Source organism: Nomascus leucogenys, chromosome 7b (genome assembly GCF_006542625.1).
Source record: "Nomascus leucogenys isolate Asia chromosome 7b, Asia_NLE_v1, whole genome shotgun sequence".
In the NCBI taxonomy this organism is placed as follows: domain Eukaryota; kingdom Metazoa; phylum Chordata; class Mammalia; order Primates; family Hylobatidae; genus Nomascus; species Nomascus leucogenys.
In genome coordinates, this window is record NC_044387.1 from 104,908,086 (window position 1) to 104,925,328 (window position 17,243).

The 17,243-nt window shown below is 40.7% G+C and overlaps 1 protein-coding gene across 6 annotated transcripts in view; it reads left to right on the forward strand.

Annotated features, from left to right (window-relative positions):
* The window catches only part of PRIMPOL (primase and DNA directed polymerase), a 44,309-nt gene that overhangs the window by 5,348 nt on the left and 21,718 nt on the right, over positions 1–17,243 (forward strand). For 2 of the 6 annotated variants that reach the window (XM_003271478.4, XM_030816373.1), the window contains exons 3-7: positions 1,919–2,157; positions 3,833–3,930; positions 6,248–6,377; positions 10,368–10,515; positions 16,919–17,203. In XM_003271478.4, the coding sequence (XP_003271526.1) occupies positions 1,978–2,157; positions 3,833–3,930; positions 6,248–6,377; positions 10,368–10,515; positions 16,919–17,203 (841 nt within the window). In that variant the 5' untranslated portion in view covers positions 1,919–1,977. The remainder of the gene's footprint in view (positions 1–1,918; positions 2,158–3,832; positions 3,931–6,247; positions 6,378–10,367; positions 10,516–16,918; positions 17,204–17,243) is intronic. The other 4 variants (XM_012508176.2, XM_030816374.1, XM_030816375.1 and 1 more) reach the window with 4 other exon arrangements.

Here is a 17,243-nt window from a genome sequence, read left to right on the forward strand (position 1 = left end):
ACGCCTAATTTTTGTATTTTTAGTAGAGATGGGATTTCACCACATTGGTCAGGCTGGTCTTGAACTCCTGACCTCAGGTAATCTGCCCTCCTCTGTCTCCCAAAGTGCTGGGATTACAGGCATGAGCCACGGCGCCCGGTCTACCCTCTTGTAATCTTTTTTTTTTTTTTTTTTTTTTTTTGGAATGGAGTCTTGCCCTGTCACCCAGGCTAGAGTGCAGTGGTGGTGATCTCGGCTCACTGGCACCTCCACTCCTGGTTCAAACTGTTCTCTTGCCTCGGCCTCCTGAGTAGCTGGGATTATAGGTACCCACCACCATGCCCAGCTAATTTTCGTATTTTTAGTAGAGACGGGGTTTCACCATCTTGGTCAGGCTGGTCTTGAACTCCTGACCTCATGATCCACCCGCCTCAGCCTCCCAAAGTGCTGGGAATACAGGCGGGAGCCACCGCGCCTGGCCCCCTTTCTTAATCTTTTAGGGAGATTCTGGTTTTCCTTCCAGGAAATATTCATTTGCCAATGAGTTTGTGTTGCTGCAAAGTTTTCTGCTAAAATTCAAGACAATGTTTATCAACTCAATAAGCACAAATGTGTTACCAAAGAAATAGGACTTTACTGTTAAATGATTTAGTACATATTATTTCACTTAAAGCCCCAATATATCTATTTTCCACATAGGTAAATTATGGCAGAGATGATATTAATGAAGAGAGGAACTCTGTTAATTACCTGTTTCTATGTCAAAGCCAGCCCCAAACTTACTGGCTTAAAAAAGACAAAACAACCAAATTTATTTTTTCTTATAGCTCTGTGGCTTGGCTGGGCAGTTTGGTAGGTCTCTCTGGGACTCAGGCTTACTAACGCGTTGAATTCAGATGACGGCTGGATGTCCGGAATGGCCCAACTCACATATCAGACTGCTTATGCTGGCTGTTGGCTGCAATTCCTTGGTTCTTTTCCATGTGGGCTTTCATCCTCTATGAGGCTCGAGTTATGGCATGGCAATCTCAGGGCGGGACTCTAGGATAGCCAAGTCTGCTGCAAAGGCACTCATTAAACCTCTGCTTGCTTCACTTTTTAAACGTGATGTTGGCCGAAAACAAGTCACATGGCCGAGCTGAGAGTCAGTACGAGAGTGACTTTAGGTGCCATCTCTTGATGGGAAAAATGGCAAGGGGTTTGTGGCTGATTTGGCTGTTTTTAATCTAGAGTGAAAGTTTTCCCACTCTTCTAAAAACCTATTCTTTTTCTTTTGTAAATGAATTATAATCCCAAATTGGAAAATTATTGCCTGGCCCCCTTACCCAGGCATGGTTGACATGGAAGTATTATATAGAAAGAAAAATCATCCATTACTACAGACATCCAAAACTAGCCCAACTAAAAGTTGTGTTGAGAGAGAAGAGGAGACATGGACAGAAATAGGAAAAGGGAACTAAGAGCTGTACATTGGTATCTAGAAATGAATTCTACACTGAGAAATAATAGCACAAGAATGGGTGGACAAGGTCATAGCACATGATACAATAAAATGGTTATAGTAAAAACCATAATGATACAAAAAGCACATGTATTTACATGAGGCTTTGTAATTTAGAGAACATTTGCTTATGTCTTATCACATTTATCTTCAAGCTAAGTATATAAAGTACTCAAGATGATATTGATTCCCATTTTTCAGTTGATTAAACTAAGATTCAGGGAGCTTCATTAACCTGTCTAAGGTCATAATACCATTAGATGAAGAACCAAGATCTAAGAATTTCTGATAACCAGCCTTGCTCTCGTTCTGTGGTAAAACTTCATGCAAAGAATAAACAAGAAAATAAGTGTCAGGAAGTGAGTTTTGAAACTTTATCAAACAAAATATATTCTAAACAAAGAAATTAATGGCCTTTTTGTTTGTTGTTTGTTTTAGTCGTAATTGATAGAAATATTACGTGGGATAGGATTTATTCTCTCCACACTTCTGAACCAATGAATAGAAAATGGGAAGCAAAACTGAAGCAAATTGAAGAACGAGCATCTCATTATGAGAGGAAACCATTGTCCTCAGTGTATAGACCAAGATTGTCCAAGCCAGAAGAACCACCCTCCATTTGGAGACTATTTCATCGACAAGCTCAAGCTTTTAATTTTGTTAAAAGCTGTAAAGAAGTAATTTCCTCCTCCTCCTCTTCTTCTTCCTCCTCTTCCACTTCCTCTTCTTCTTTCTTCTTCTTTTTCATTATAATTTCAATTCTCTAAAAAAAAAAAATCTATCATTTGTCTTCATTTCAGGCCATGTATTCTACCAAGAAAATTTAATGGCAATCTTAATGGCACATATTTAGGAAAAATATTCCTGTGAATCATTAACCATTTAATTTATATTAGTAATGAAAAAGAATGACACATCTAGTATCAATTAGTTTTTAAAAATTGTGATGATATTTAAATGAAGCTTTATGCTTAGAGGGAGGGGAACCATATTTATTTCAACACATTTAGCAAGTGGGAGAAAGAAGTGTTAGCCTTTCAAGGAATACGGTGCTCAAAAATAAAAACTAAAGCAACAGATGTGTATTGCACATTCTTTTTTTGGGGGGGGCACTGTGAGGAATATATAAAGAAATACGAAAGAAAAGATAAGATGCTTATATGATAGCATAAATGTGCTGTGAGTCTGATCACTGTTGCTGTATAAAAGCTCCAAGTGCTGGAAGTTTTAGAAGGACCTCTCTCTAGTAAGGATAGGCTTACTCAAATCTCATGAGAATGGTTTAAGAAGTACCTTTCTTAGTCATTTTGGGTAAACCTAATTCAAGCAGCAGAAATTAAAATACTGACAGATTCATTTGAACTTGAGTTTTAAAAAGATATAGATAGGGGTATGCTTGTTGGACTTCCTAATCACCAGTCTATAAAATTTATTTCAAAAAGATTTTTGTTAAGGTTAAGCAACTGAGTCCTGTGATTTTTCACTCATGAAAAGAAAAATAGGCTCACCAGCTACCTTTAGCTAAGAGGAAACAAAAGAACTTGTGGATGTATTCCTCTATTAGAAGAAACTTTATGGCAGGAGGCATGAGCAATTATATTTAAACAACTACCGCAGTAATTAACCTTTAAAAAAATGGTTCCAGCTGGGTGCGGTGGCTCACGCCTGTAATCCTAGCACTTTAGGAGGCTGAGGCAGGCAAATCACTTTGAGGTCAGGAGTTCGAGACCAGCCTGGCCAGCATGGTGAAACCTCATCTCTACTAAAAATACAAAAAATTAGTGGGGTGTGGTAGTGGGCACCTGTAATCTCAGCTACTTGGGAGGCTGAGGCAGGAGAATCACTTGAACCCTGGAGACAGAGGTTGCAGTGATTAGAGATCACACCACTGCACTCCAGCCTGGGCAACAGAGTAAGACTCTGTTTCAAAAAAAAAATGGCTCCTACATACATTTTTATATGTACTAGGGAATTTACCAATTAATTTTAGCCCAAATCATTTATAATAATAATTAGTTTTGAAAAATATGTTTAATTTCATAAACTAAGAAATAAAACTATCATAGGAAGTCATACAAGTAATATTTTTAAGAGTGGTTTCTCTCCTTTTTTCTCTTTGGTCTGCATATTCTAATTGTTTTCACCTTTTATATGAATGATTAAAAAATAGGTATAATTAGATTTTGAATGGCATAAACTTAGTGACTTTGTCTTGTTTTTAATAATACAAATGTTCAAATTCCAGTTTCTGAAAACTGGAATGAAAAATTCTTTATGAACATTCAATAGCTACAGTTGAGTTTAGGTTTGCATTTTATGAATTTTTCTGAATTATTTTTTGATTTTATGTAGGATGTTCATGTATTTGCTTTGGAATGCAAAGTGGGAGATGGACAACGTATTTACCTTGTGACAACCTATGCTGAATTTTGGTTTTACTATAAATCCAGGTAGGTAGCATGCAGCAGAACCACACATTAAGCTAGAGTTCCATTTCTTTTGCATAGGAATTTTGGTGAAATTAGTTCAGGCTGAATTGGCTTCCACAGTTCGTGACCACACTACTAGTTGCTCTTAGAATTGAATTCTGGAGTTTTCTTGTCATAGCAATGCTTGAGTATCTCACCAGGTGCTGGGAGAAAATAATCATGCACATACACGAATATATGTGTGTACTCAAAGGGAGTTTTGAAATTTCTCTTTTGCAAGCAGGTATTAACTTATACTATTAATCACAAAGGAATATTTATGTTACTTACCTAGTAATATCTGCTTTATCTTGACTTTATTATTACTATTTTAAATTATTTGTTATTAGTTTTAGTTTTAATTTCTTAATTTTTTTGAGATGGAGTTTTACTCTTGTTGCCCAGACTGGAGTGCAGTGCCATGGTCTCGGCTCACTGCAGCCTCTGCCTCCCGAGTGCAAGTGGTTCTTCTGCCTCAGCCTCCTGAGTTGCTGGGATTACAGGCGCCCACCACCATGCCCGGCTCATTTTTATGTTTTTGGTAGAGACGGGGTTTCACCATGTTGACCAGGCTGGTCTCGAACTCCTGACCTCAGGTAATCCACCCACCTTGGCCTCCCAAAGTGTTGGGATTACAGGTGTGAGCCACCGCACCTGGCTTATTAGCTTTATTTTGACTGAGTGATCTATTCAAGTATTTCTTTTTAAAAAAATTTTTTTTAATTTTTTTTGAGACAGAGTTTCACTGTTGTTGCCCAGGCTGGAGTGCAGTGGTGCAATCTCGGCTCACTGCAACCTCCCTGTGTTCAAGCGATTCTCCTGTCTCAGTCTCCCAAGTAGCTGGGATTACAGGCACCTGCGACCATGCCTGGCTAATTTTTGTATTTTTAGTAGAGATAGGATTTCATTATATTGGTCAGGCTGGTCTCGAGCTCCTGACCTCAGATGATCTGCCTGCCTCGGCCTCCCAAAGTGCTGGGATTACCGGCATGAGCCACCGCACCCAGCCGTATTCAAGTATTTCTCAGACTTGCGTAATGTATGGAAAAGGAGAGTAAATTGTTAGCATGCCCTATATTGACTTAGAATACTTTTATTCAAATGTTGCTAAGTAGCTTCAAATATGAAACTGGATTTATTTATGTTTATATACATGCAAAACCAGTTAGAGTTGAACGAAAATCATTAAGATAACGTGACAGATGTTTTGCTGAAACTCAGTCTCATCTTCCCATGTGAATATGGAACTGACTGCTACAGGGTGTGTGTGTGTGTGTATGTGTATGTGTGTGTTGAGTTCCTCCACTACCTGTACCACCTGGTGATACAATTTTCACATAACTTTTCCCTCTTCAAATTACTACAAGTCCTTAATTTGTATAGGATGCCATCTGAATATCACTTAGCCCAAATTATCATTTGCAAATTAAGTCAGCGTCTCTCCCTATTTAACCCATGTCAAAGTCATTCCTTTTAATGCCAGAAAGAATGTAACTGCAAACGTGAGCGTTGAGAGCTTATCAAAATCAGGTGATTCTTAACTTTTTAACCAATTTTTAAAATATGATCTTCCAATGAAAATACAGAATTTAAAAATTCTCATGGAAAATTAATGGAATCCCAAGAATATGGAATCCTGAAAAGAACATTTTTTTTTCAAAGAAAATTTGTTTCATGGTAACACTAAAAACAAATATAGAGGTATTACACAATATCAAACTCATCTGTGAATAAATAACACTGTAAGATTGACTGTATTTTCCAGTTAAATAATGTTACAGGATATAACTGTTGCATTTTGCTTGATGGAAACCCTTGATACGATGAGCCATAAACCTATGGTGAACAGTTCATTTTATCATGTTCTTATTTCATACTTGTATGTAGTGAAAGCATAGTTAACCCAGTACTTGTAATGTAAGATAGACTGCCCTGATTTAAAAGGTATAAGATAGAGGCTGGGCGTGGTGGCTCAGGTCTGTAATCCCAGCACTTTGGGAGGCTGAGGCAGGTGGATCACTTGAAGCCAGGAGTTCAAGATCAGCCTGGCCAACATGGCGTAAACCCTGTCTCTACTAAAAATGCAAAAATTAACCAGGCGTGCTGGTGCATGCCTGTAGTCCCAGCTACTCGGGAGGCTGAGGCAGGAGAATCGCTTGAACCCAGGAGGAGGAGGTTGCAGTGAACTGAGATCACACCACTGCAGTCCAGCCTGGGCAACAGAGCTGACTCAGTCTCAATCAATCAATCAATCAAGGTATAAGATATCAATTTAACAATCTTGAATTATTCAATTTAGAAAAAATCTCTTACACTGCTATGAAGTTATTCCTGAAAATGCTGTGTGCAAGCTTTATTTTGATTTGGAATTTAACAAACCTGCCAACCCAGGAGCTGATGGGAAAAAGATGGTTGCATTACTCATTGAGGTAAATGGACAATTCAAGTTTTTCTTATTTCTATCTATTCATCTCTTCATTGGCTTATTCATTCAGTCAATTCAGCCTACATAATATGTAGGTTCTGTATCTCTTCTTTTTCTTGCTACTCTTCCTTTTGACTTTAGGATTTTTTAATATTATTTCTATGAGTAAACTGTGAAAAAGGAAGGAAAGATCAATTTGTATTCATATAGTTTGCAATTTTACTGTCTGGTAAAAAAAATGCTTTGAAAAAGATGTCAGTTTGGAAATTTTCTATATTTTAAAATTATATATTAATTCTCTGACTTCCATTACAAATAGCTGACTTTGGTAAAAGCCAGGCAAAATAATTTTTACTGTAAAAATTGGGTACTGAGATGAACCTCAAGAACACTGACTACAAATAGTATTGGAATTTTCGAGCTTGCAGGAATTTTGGAAATCATCTTATCTTGTCCCTCTCGAAATGAGGAAATTAAGGCCCAGATGAAACTAATTCCTATTCAAGGCCCTACAGCTAGTAATGGTAAAATCTTGTCTATAAATATAGTTATCACTATTTTTAACTAAGAGAAAAAATATTGTAGTTCTTTATTTTTGATTTAGCTGTGTCAACCAGGAAGTTACTAATAAAAGGAATAGCATGGACTTGTGCAGCTAAGTTCTATTAGGATTATTTCAAAAAAAATTTTCAGATTGTATCACAGGAAGTTGTGTTAAAATTGTATTGACTATTATTCAGCCTAAGTGTAGGTACTGACACTTATTGACTAGCTATTTTTCTTTTAAATGTTAACTGAATAATAATGTTATAGATTACCCGTTTTATAACTTTTAAAATATATCCAAATTAAAATGTTTTTGATAAAGAATATCTGCTAGTATTCTCTGTTGGACTTCTACATGCTTGATTTTAAAGCTTTGTGAAAATGTATGTGAATGCTATTTAAAAAGTATATAGAATGTTAGCTTTATCCTGGCTTTGAAGCAGAAGAAACATATATAAAGTCCCCCACCTCTCCCCCAAAAAACCCCAAATTATGTTTTTCTTCAAATAGCCATTGAACCCCTAAAAATAAATTTAGATGCTTATTTCATTACAGCTGGTAAATTCTGTTTAATTTTAAACCTTAATTATTATTATTATTATTATTTTTGAGACAGAGTCTCGCTCTGTCGCCCAGGCTGGAGTGCAGTGGTGTGATCTCAGCTCATTGCAATCTCCACCCCCCAGGTTCAAGCAATTCTTCTGCCTCAGCCTCCCGAGTAGCTGGGATTGCAAGTGTGTACCACCATACCTGGCTAATTTTTGTATTTTTAGTAGAGATAGGGTTTTGCCATGTTGGCCAGGCTGGTCTTGAACTCCTGGCCTCAAGTGATATACCCATCTCGGCCTCCCAAAGTGCTGGGATTATAGGCGTGAGCCATTGTGCCTGGCCTAATTATGTTTTTAATAATTCATAAGTATTGAATTTCTTCTACAGTCTAAAGTAAGATTTCTCGTGTAGTTTCTCCGTGGGCTACAAGGAACCTCGATTCAGAGATTTTCACTGCCACTTAACATTGCATATTAACAAAGAAGTACCACATTGCATTAGAAACTAGGAATATTTCTAATGAAATGAACACTGGAGCAAATTTCATTTGTAACACATATTAATAAACACTGGTATGGCAAAGACATGTAGGTGTTTAGAATTTTTTTCTCCTTATTCTTTATACCACTTTATCCAAATGAGTCTTGAGCAGCTAATCTTCTGCATCAGCAAAACTGTTGGAAGAAACTGTAGAAATCTAAGTTCAAAATTATACAGCATTTTTATTTAACATGTTTACCGTGTAGATAGAACAGTTCTCATTGGATTACTTAATATAATGCTTTTTATAATGATTACATTGAAATTAATTTCATTTATTGGTTACTTTGTATGCAATAAGTTTATAATCCAGTAAGTACTTTTTCCTTTGAGTCTTATCGTGAGGAGGCATAATTAGGTTAGCTCTTATGTTAATTTAGCAGATGGCTAATAATAACTGGTGATAATGTAAAATACCCTTTGGTTCAGTGGCTAAACTGACACATTTCAATAAGCCCCTTCTCCCCAGTTAGAATGAATTCTGGTGCTAATGTATTTTATTAGGACCATGTTTCAGGGCAACATTATCCACTCATATAAGTTTAACTTACGGATTTTATAATTTAATTATTTAAGTAACTTAAAGTTTTAATTAAAGTTAATCTTGGGAAATAGAACTTAGGAGAATATGATTACTTGTCCTACCTAAAGCGTCACTAAATTTATTCTCTGGCTCCGAAAGTGCAGAAGTTGACTTCATTCGTCAAACAGTTTTTAGTCTCCACTAAGTATCAGGCCCTGTGCCCAGGCACTAGGATTACCAAGTGGTAAGTCAAAGAGACATAATTTCTGATGGCATACACTTTGTAGTCTAATGGAGGATAATACATTAGGATAGATTTAGCTGCCATAATAAAACTGGCTTAGACAAGACAGAAACCTATTTCTCCCCCAAGTAATATCTAATGTGGCTCTGTACTGTGAGGGACTAGGCTTGTTGCTTTGCTGTCCCTAAGATGTTGCCTTCCTCCATTGTCCAAGATGGCTCATACCACTGTGTCTGCATTCTAGTCAGTACAAATGGAGAAGGGGAGGGCATGCCCTTTGCCTGTTAGAGGATCACTTAGAAGTGGCGTACTTTCCTTCTCACATCCCATTGGCCAGACTCAGCAGCCACACCCTGCTGCAGAGGAGCCTGGGAAATGTAGTCTTTGTTCTGGATGGCCTCCAATCTAGCTAAAAATCGGGATTCTGTTTCTACAGAGGGAAAGAACAAATAAGGAGTAAGAGCCCCTGTAATACAGAGGAAACATGTCAAACTAATCACATAAATCAACCGAAAATTGTAGCTGTGTAAGTCTATAAAGAGAAAAAGAGTATACAGGGGGAATTTGATGTAGAGAGGGAAATCAAGGAAGCCCTCTCTGAGAAAGAATTTACAGAAGAGTAAAGCCAGAGGGCATGAGGGGAGTGTGGTGTTATAAGAATGCCAAAATATCATTAAAAATACAATTTATTGCCTAACTTTTAGGTATCTAAATTGACGGCAGTTCATAAACATTTTTGCTCATGTCAAGATAATATTGCATGGTAGTTCTTAGTAGCTTCATTTTGCAAATGAGAAAATTGAAGCTTTGGGGACTTGTCCTAAGGCTGCACAACCAAGGCTTTTAAGCAGTTACATGTGCCAGGTGCTGTGCTAAAAATTTCATTTTCTTGTTTATTCCTTACAGCAACTCCAAAAGGCAGCTGCTATTATTATTCCTGTTTGGCAGCTGGGAGATGTTAAGGTTTAGATTTGACCAAAGTCATAGAGCTGGCAGATGGCAAAGCCAAAACTGACACTGAGCTGTCTCTGACTCCAGCCCCAGTGCTTGCTGCCTTTCTGTTGCGCATGGGCTTCATGCCCAGCGCCATGTAGTCTCAGAGGCTGTATTCTTAGAGCTGGATTCAGGCTCAATATGAAGTAGACACTTTCTGGTAATTAAAACCATTTAAAAAAATGAATTAATGACATTTTTTTTTTTTGAGATGGAGTCTCTATCACCCAGACTGGAGTGCATTGGCACCATCTTGGCTGACTGCAACCTCCACCTCCTGGGTTCAGGTGATCTTCCTGCCTTGGCCTCCTGAGTAGCTGGGACTTATAGACACCCACCACCATGCCTGGCTAATTTTTATGTTTTTAGTAGAGACTGGGTTTTACCATATTGACTAGGCTGGTCTCAAACTTCTGACTTCAAGTAATCTGCCCGCCTTGGCCTCCCAAAGTGCTGGGATTACAGGCATGAGCCACCGCACCTGATCAGAAATTAATGACCTTTTAATTCATAGATGATATATAAAGAGATGCTTATTGCTCATAGAAAAATTTTAAAACAAAAAGTATAAATTATTTGCATTTTACTTGTGTTTTTAGTATGTGTGTAAAGCACTTCAAGAGTTATACGGTGTTAATTGCTCAGCTGAAGATGTTTTGAACTTGGATTCTAGCACTGATGAAAAATTCAGCCGGCATTTAATATTTCAGCTCCATGATGTGGCATTTAAAGATAATATTCATGTTGGTAAGTACACGGCTTTTTGAAAATCATGGAGTTGTATTCAAAACTCATATGTTCTTATTCCTCTTAAAATTTTGTGCGTACTTATCAAGTTTTATGGTCATTAACTTATCCTAAAAAATGCGATGTGGGCTGAGTGCAGTGGCTGACACCTGCAATTCCAGCACTTTGGGAGGCCATGGTGGGCGGCTCACTTGAGGCTAGGAGTTTGAGACCAGCCTGGCCAAGCTGGCGAAACCCTGTCTCTACTAATTAGCCGGGCATGGTGGTGCATGCCTGTAGTCCCAGCTACTCGGGATGCTGAGGCACAAGGATTGCTTGAACCCAGGAGGCAGAGGTTGTGGTGAGCCAAGATCCCACCACTGCACTCCAGCCTAGGCAACAGAGTGAGACCCTGTCTCAAAAAAAAAAAAAAATGGCAACGTGCTTCTTCATGTTTTCAAGATCTTCCCTTAGCTTTAGACCTGTCTTTCTGTTCTAGACACATCAACCTATTCAGGACATCTTTGGCATTTGCATCTCTAATCATAGATACTGGGATGGCCATCCATGTCCAGATAGTGGTTTCTGCTCCAACATGATTTATTTCAGTTTCCTGGAAAGTACATGAGAGGCCTTTCCATTTCAAGCCTTATCTGCAGTCTCGTTTCTGGATTTCTGACCTTTGTTTCGGCCTTGTTTTGGGGCTTCGGTCCCAGGTCGTATCAAAGATGGCTTGTTTATTGTTCCAGGCAGAGCTTCAGGGTTGGGATAATTCTAGATGTACGAGTCTGAAAGTGAAACCAGATTATTTATCTCAGGCCTGGGCCCAGGTGTAAAACAAAGTCAGTCCAAAGAAGAAACATGTAGTTAGAATGGGAACACCATATGAAGGTCTGAATAAAAGCCAAATCCTGAGTGCTTATCAAAGCAGGGGTAGGGCAAGGGTCCAAATAGCAGATGATTGACTGAAGCTCAGGTAACAGGTAATTCGGTTCAGAGCTGCTAGTGTCTTAGAGTTTCACGGCCACCTAGAGTAAAGGCCTGGACATAGTCACTAAAGCACTGGCATGAAAGCCAGGAACGTGATTTCTGGATTGGGGGAAGGTGGCCACAGAGACCCACCATGCTGTTTTCACAAGGCTCTCGTCACCTGCCTGTTTCCTGGTAGCTCAGCTGGACATTCCTTCTCAGTCTCTCTCCCTCATCCTGTGAGAAACACAGTCACCCATCCAAACCCAAAGAGTGGACTTAGAGGCATGGAGAACAGTGAAAGTGAGACTTTTTTTTTTTTTGAGATGGAGTCTCACTCTGTCGCCCAGGCTGGAGTGCAGTGGCACGTTCTTGGCTCACTGCAACTTTCTCCTCCCAGGTTCAAGTGATTCTCCTGCCTCAGCCTCCCGAGTAGCTGGGACTACAGGCGTGTGCCACCATGCCCAGCTAAGTTTTTGTATTTTTAGTAGAGGCGGAGTTTCACCATATTAGCCAGGATGGTCTTGATCCCCTGACCTTGTGATCTGCCCGCCTCGGCCTCCCAAAGTGCTGGGATTACAGGCATGAGCCACTGTGCCTGACCGAAAGTGAGACTTTTAATAACGACCTTACAAGATTGGGTGTCTCGGCCGGGCGCGATGGCTCACGCTTGTAATCCCAGCACTTTGGGAGGCCGAGGCGGGCGGATCACGAGGTCAGGAGATCGAGACCACGATGAAACCCCATCTCTACTAAAAAAATACAAAAAAAAAAATTAGCCGGGCGTGGTGGCGGGCGCCTGTAGTCCCAGCTACTTGGAGAGGCTGAGGCAGGAGAATGGCGTGAACCCGGGAGGCGGAGCTTGCAGTGAGCCGAGATCGCGCCACTGCACTCCAGCCTGGGCTACAGAGCGAGACTCCGTCTCAAAAAAAAAAAAAAAAAAAAAAAAGATTGGGTGTCTGGTAGACAGGCACATTCAGGGCAGTTACAGCAGGTAATTTATCTCCTAGCACGCAATTCCCTCCCCCAGTTCCTCATTGGCTGAGTACTGTGGGGTTAACAATCTTCCCAGACATCAGCTAAGTTTCGTTATCCCCCTTATAAGGTTATACCCCAGCCCCTTCCCCACTTGAGTTTTGATTTTCCAATAACAGACTTTCTTCCTTTTTATGGGCTGACCCTCCTACATTCTGTTCACTTATTGTGACTTTCTAGGTGCATGAGCCGTGTGGTTGGTTACATTTGCAGCCTGGTTGCCAGTACTTAGATTTATCATGGCTTGAAAATGAACCATTTAAAATGTTTTCTCATAACCCCTTAGGTATTAGTAATGGTAGAGTCCATCTTTGACCCTCTTCCCACTCTATCCTCACCCTTGATGATCAGCCACCATCATGGCTTTGATATGCACCTATGCTGATGACTCTGAAATCTATCTTCAGCCCAGATTGTTCTAGATGTCAGACCCATCCAGCCAACTGCCTCTAAACACTCCCCACACAGACAGTTCCAACTTGGCATGTCCTGTGCTGAGCTCCTCATCCTTCCCCAGAGGCACATTTTCTCTGTGATGTGCGTATCAGTGAGTGGTGTCACCGGTTACCCAAGTAGACACGTTGGTATCATCCTTGCCCTCTCTGTGCCTCTTGCCCTACTTAGCCAGTCAGCTGGCTAGAGTGAGCCGATTCTGCCACCTGTGTGCCTCAAACCCTCCAGTGATTATTCGCTGCCTTCAGGCAAAAGTGTGGATGCCTTAGCTTGCAAAGCGAGGCCCGCTGTGCTCCAGCCTCATCTTCTGCCACCCTGCCCTTTGCATTCAGCTCCTATCCTGGGCCACATTTCCTCTAGTCCTTGGGCCTTTGAACTTTTCGATGCCGCTGTCTAAACCGTTGTGCCTCCAGATTCACCTGGCCTGTTAGGATTCTGTAGACATCAAGCCGTGTGAGAAGCTGTTCCTGTCACATCTCAAACCCTAAGCCTTACTTAGATTAGTGTTCCTCTGGGTTGCAGAGAACCTCCAGGGCTTGTGTCAAAGCATTTACCACTTCCTGAGGTCATTTCCTGTTTTCTTTGTCATCTCCTCTATTCTACTTAATGTTTTTCTAGGGCAGGGACTGCTTCTTACTTTTGTATTTCCAGAGCTTAGCCCATAATAAAAATATCAATAATATTACTAATATTATTAATATAAGAATAACAACAGCGATTATAAATACAAGTCGGCAGCCTCATCTCCCGCCACCCTGCCCTTTTCATTCAGCTCCTATCCTGGGCCACATTTTCTTACTGTTTGGGCCTTTGCACTTGCCGTTGCTGCTCTCTAACACGATGTGGTCTGTTCACCTGGTCCTCCTTAACATTCATGCATTCATTCAGAAGGTATTAATAAATACCTTTAGGGACTTGTCCTAAGGCTGCACAACCAAGGCTTTTTAAGCAGTTACATGTGCCAGGCACTGTGTTAACTCCTTAATTTCATTTTCTTGTTTACTCCTTACAGCAACTCCAAAAGGTAGGTGCTGTTGTTATTCCTGTTAAGCAGCTGGGGAATGTTAAGGTTTAGACTTGACCAAAGTCACAGAGCTGGCAGGTGGCAAAGCCAAAACAGAAACTGAGCTGTCTCTGACTCCAGCCCCCCGTGCTTGCTGCCTTTCTGCAGTGTGTAGCCTTCATGCTCGGTGGTATCTGAATAAATCCCTTCTGAAATGAATGCGTGAATAGTGAGGAGGGACTGCTGTCAGGGTGTGGAGGCAGAGCACCAAACAGGCTATTTGTTTGCTTGCTGTTTACTGGTCATCGTGTGCTCCGTGACTACTAGCCACAGGCCGAAAGCTGAGAATCTCTTGCTCAGGAAGAAGGAGAGGATAGAAATTTGTGAGATACCAGCAGTTTCTGCTACAGGTAGCTTCTGAAAGCCGATGGCATTCATCTGGGCTTTCAGTAAGATTTCATTGTATAGTCAAAGGTAAGAAAGGCTTTATAGTCCGAACAGCATAAGCAAAACTATAGAGATAAGAGTGCGTGGCTAATTTGGGGACAGTGAATGGTCTAGTGTGGCTAGAGAGATGTGATCAGGCCTTGTCCTGGCCTGTCACCTCAGCCCCTTTCCCCTAGAATTAGGAGCTGCCAGATCCAGAGGTGCAGAGAATATGAAGTAATTCAGAATTTTTCCTTGTTTCTTCCCTTAGTGTGTCTTTTGATGACATTTCTAGTTGCTGTTGTCAGCCTTTCAGAAAAGAGAATTCAGTTAAATGTAAGAGATCATAGATCTTGATCTGCCTAAAAATACTCTTCTGCCAGTTTGCTGTCATACCTGAAATTTCTATGACTGACTAGTCTTTTGAGTTATTTCCAGCAAATAAGATAGTTCCTGTCCTCATGAGGGTTGGGGGCAATAAGATCCTGGAAGGGAAGTAGAAAGCAGTGTGGTTTGCTGGACCAGTGTGTTAGCATTGATGCTGGTGACAGTCATCATGTCGTGGTCCTGGCCATGGTCGCTCCATGCCAGGGTTCCAAGACCTGTGGCCTTCCCAGCGCTGCCATTGCCACCATTTCTGCAGCCATGCACTCTCTTCTCTTATGTCTGGGGTCAAGTAGCTGCAATGTTAAGTTTTCAGGAAAATTAGCTTTATCAGTTTAGGTTTATATTGCTTTGTTGTCCTTTGATATGTTGTGATTTCTTTTCACTTGGTGTTTACTTTCTCTCCCTCATTCCAGAAGTAATCCATCCTGTACCAGCATATCATTGCAAGGACCAAATGCTTTTGCCTTGATTTTGACATTTAGTGCTTTACAAGAAATTGGATTTGTTTCTTTGTGTAGGGAAGTAATTTTTTTTTGTGTGTGTGTGAGACAAGAGTCTCACTCTGTCACCTAGGCTGGAGTGCAGTGGCATGATCTTGGCTCATTGCAACCTCCGCCTCCCAGGTTCAAGCAATTCTCTTGCCTCAGCCTCCAAGTAGCTGGGATTACAGGTGCCCAGCACCACACCTGGCTAATTTTTGTATTTTTAGTAGAGACGGGGTTTCACCATGTTGGCCAGGCTGGTCTCGAACTCCTGACCTCAAGTGATCCACCCGCCTCAGCCTCCCAAAATGCTTGGGATTACAGGTGTGAGCCACCACACCTGGCTGAGTAGGTAAGTAATTAAATCTAATGTGAAGACAGAAAAATTTGAATTTAGAGCATGCATTTGTTATAATGTAAGGGCCCAAGCCCTTCTGGTAAATGAATCTAAACAATAACAGTTCTACAGATTAAAATTAAATTTTTCTTACAGTATTGCATTTCTTGAGTATTGTTACACATGAAGCAACTTAATAGCCAAATTATTTGATTTCATGGTGTAAATAATATGTCTGAGTTTGAAGAAGTTCTGGATTTTCTTACCAACTTTTCATGGTACCGATAGTACTGCTGTTACTCCGAGTTCTTAGAATAGATGTTGAAGTGCAGTAAATGTATCGAATTGCTTTTGTTGTGGATATTAGCTCCGAGGCCGTAGTCCACCGTGTGCCCAGTTTGGGGCAGAGGTAGGAGCAGCAGCCTAGGGGCTGACGGCCGTGAGAGCCAGGGTTTGCAGGGCGTGTAGCGGCAGGTAAAGGAGAGAAAATAAGCTCTTGAGAAATTTGCCAGCACCCCGACTCCCCGAGATTTCCTCAGTGCTTCTATTAGCTGAGCAGCAGTTTCTTCATGTAAACCTTCTTCTTCATTATTATTATTATTTTTTTGATCCCTTAAGGGCACGAGAGCCCTTCATTCTTTAATCATTGAGTGTGAAGATGAGTCCTCTCAGTGTGTATTAATAAGTAGTGTTTTCTTGATGACAGCTTCTTAGGCTGAGGTCCTACCGGCAGCACTGACGCATCTTCTCAAATGAACTTTCCCTTCTAAGATAATTTGTTTACATCCGACACCAGGCTCCCAAGTCAATGGAATTGAAAAGGTAAAAGATTTCACAAAAGGAAGTCACAGAAGTGGCATATAACAATTTATAGCAAGTCTTTTTTTTTTTTTTTTTTTTTTTTTTTTTTTTGGTGAGACGGAGTCTCACTCTGTCACCCAGGCTGGAGTGCAGTGGCATGATCTTGGCTCACTGCAAGCTCCGCTTCCTGGGTTCACGCCATTCTCCTGCCTCAGCCTCCCGAGTAGCTGGGACTACAGGCACGCGCCACCATACCCGGCTAATTTTTTGTATTTTTAGTAGAGACGGGGTTTCACCGTGTTAGCCAGGATGGTCCCGATCTTCTGACCTTGTGATCCGCCCGCCTCGGCCTCCCAAAGTGCTGGGATTACAGGCGTGAGCTGCTGCTCCCGGCAGCAACTCAGTTTTGAAACCAGAAATCAGAAAATGGTTTTCTGTGTAAAATTGTCCTATGTGGATTCCTGGCTAGACCTTAAGATACGATGTGTGGAGAAGAAGAATCAGGTGAATCATAATAGCTTTTTTCCTTAGGTAATTTTTTGAGAAAAATTTTGCAGCCTGCTCTTGACTTGCTTGGCAGTGAAGATGATAGCGCTCCAGAAACAACAGGCCACGGATTTCCCCATTTTTCGGAAGCACCTGCAAGACAAGGATTTTCTTTCGACAAAATGTTCACAGAAGAGGCTACAGAGGAAAGCTGGACATTGAATTCAAAGAAACTGCAGAGGCTGGGGTCAGCTGAGCAAAGCAGTCCTGACCTTTCATTTCTACTTGTGAAGAATAACATGGGAGAGAAGCATCTTTTTGTAGATCTCGGTAAGTAAGATTGACAGCTGTCTCCATCAGACGGCCCTGG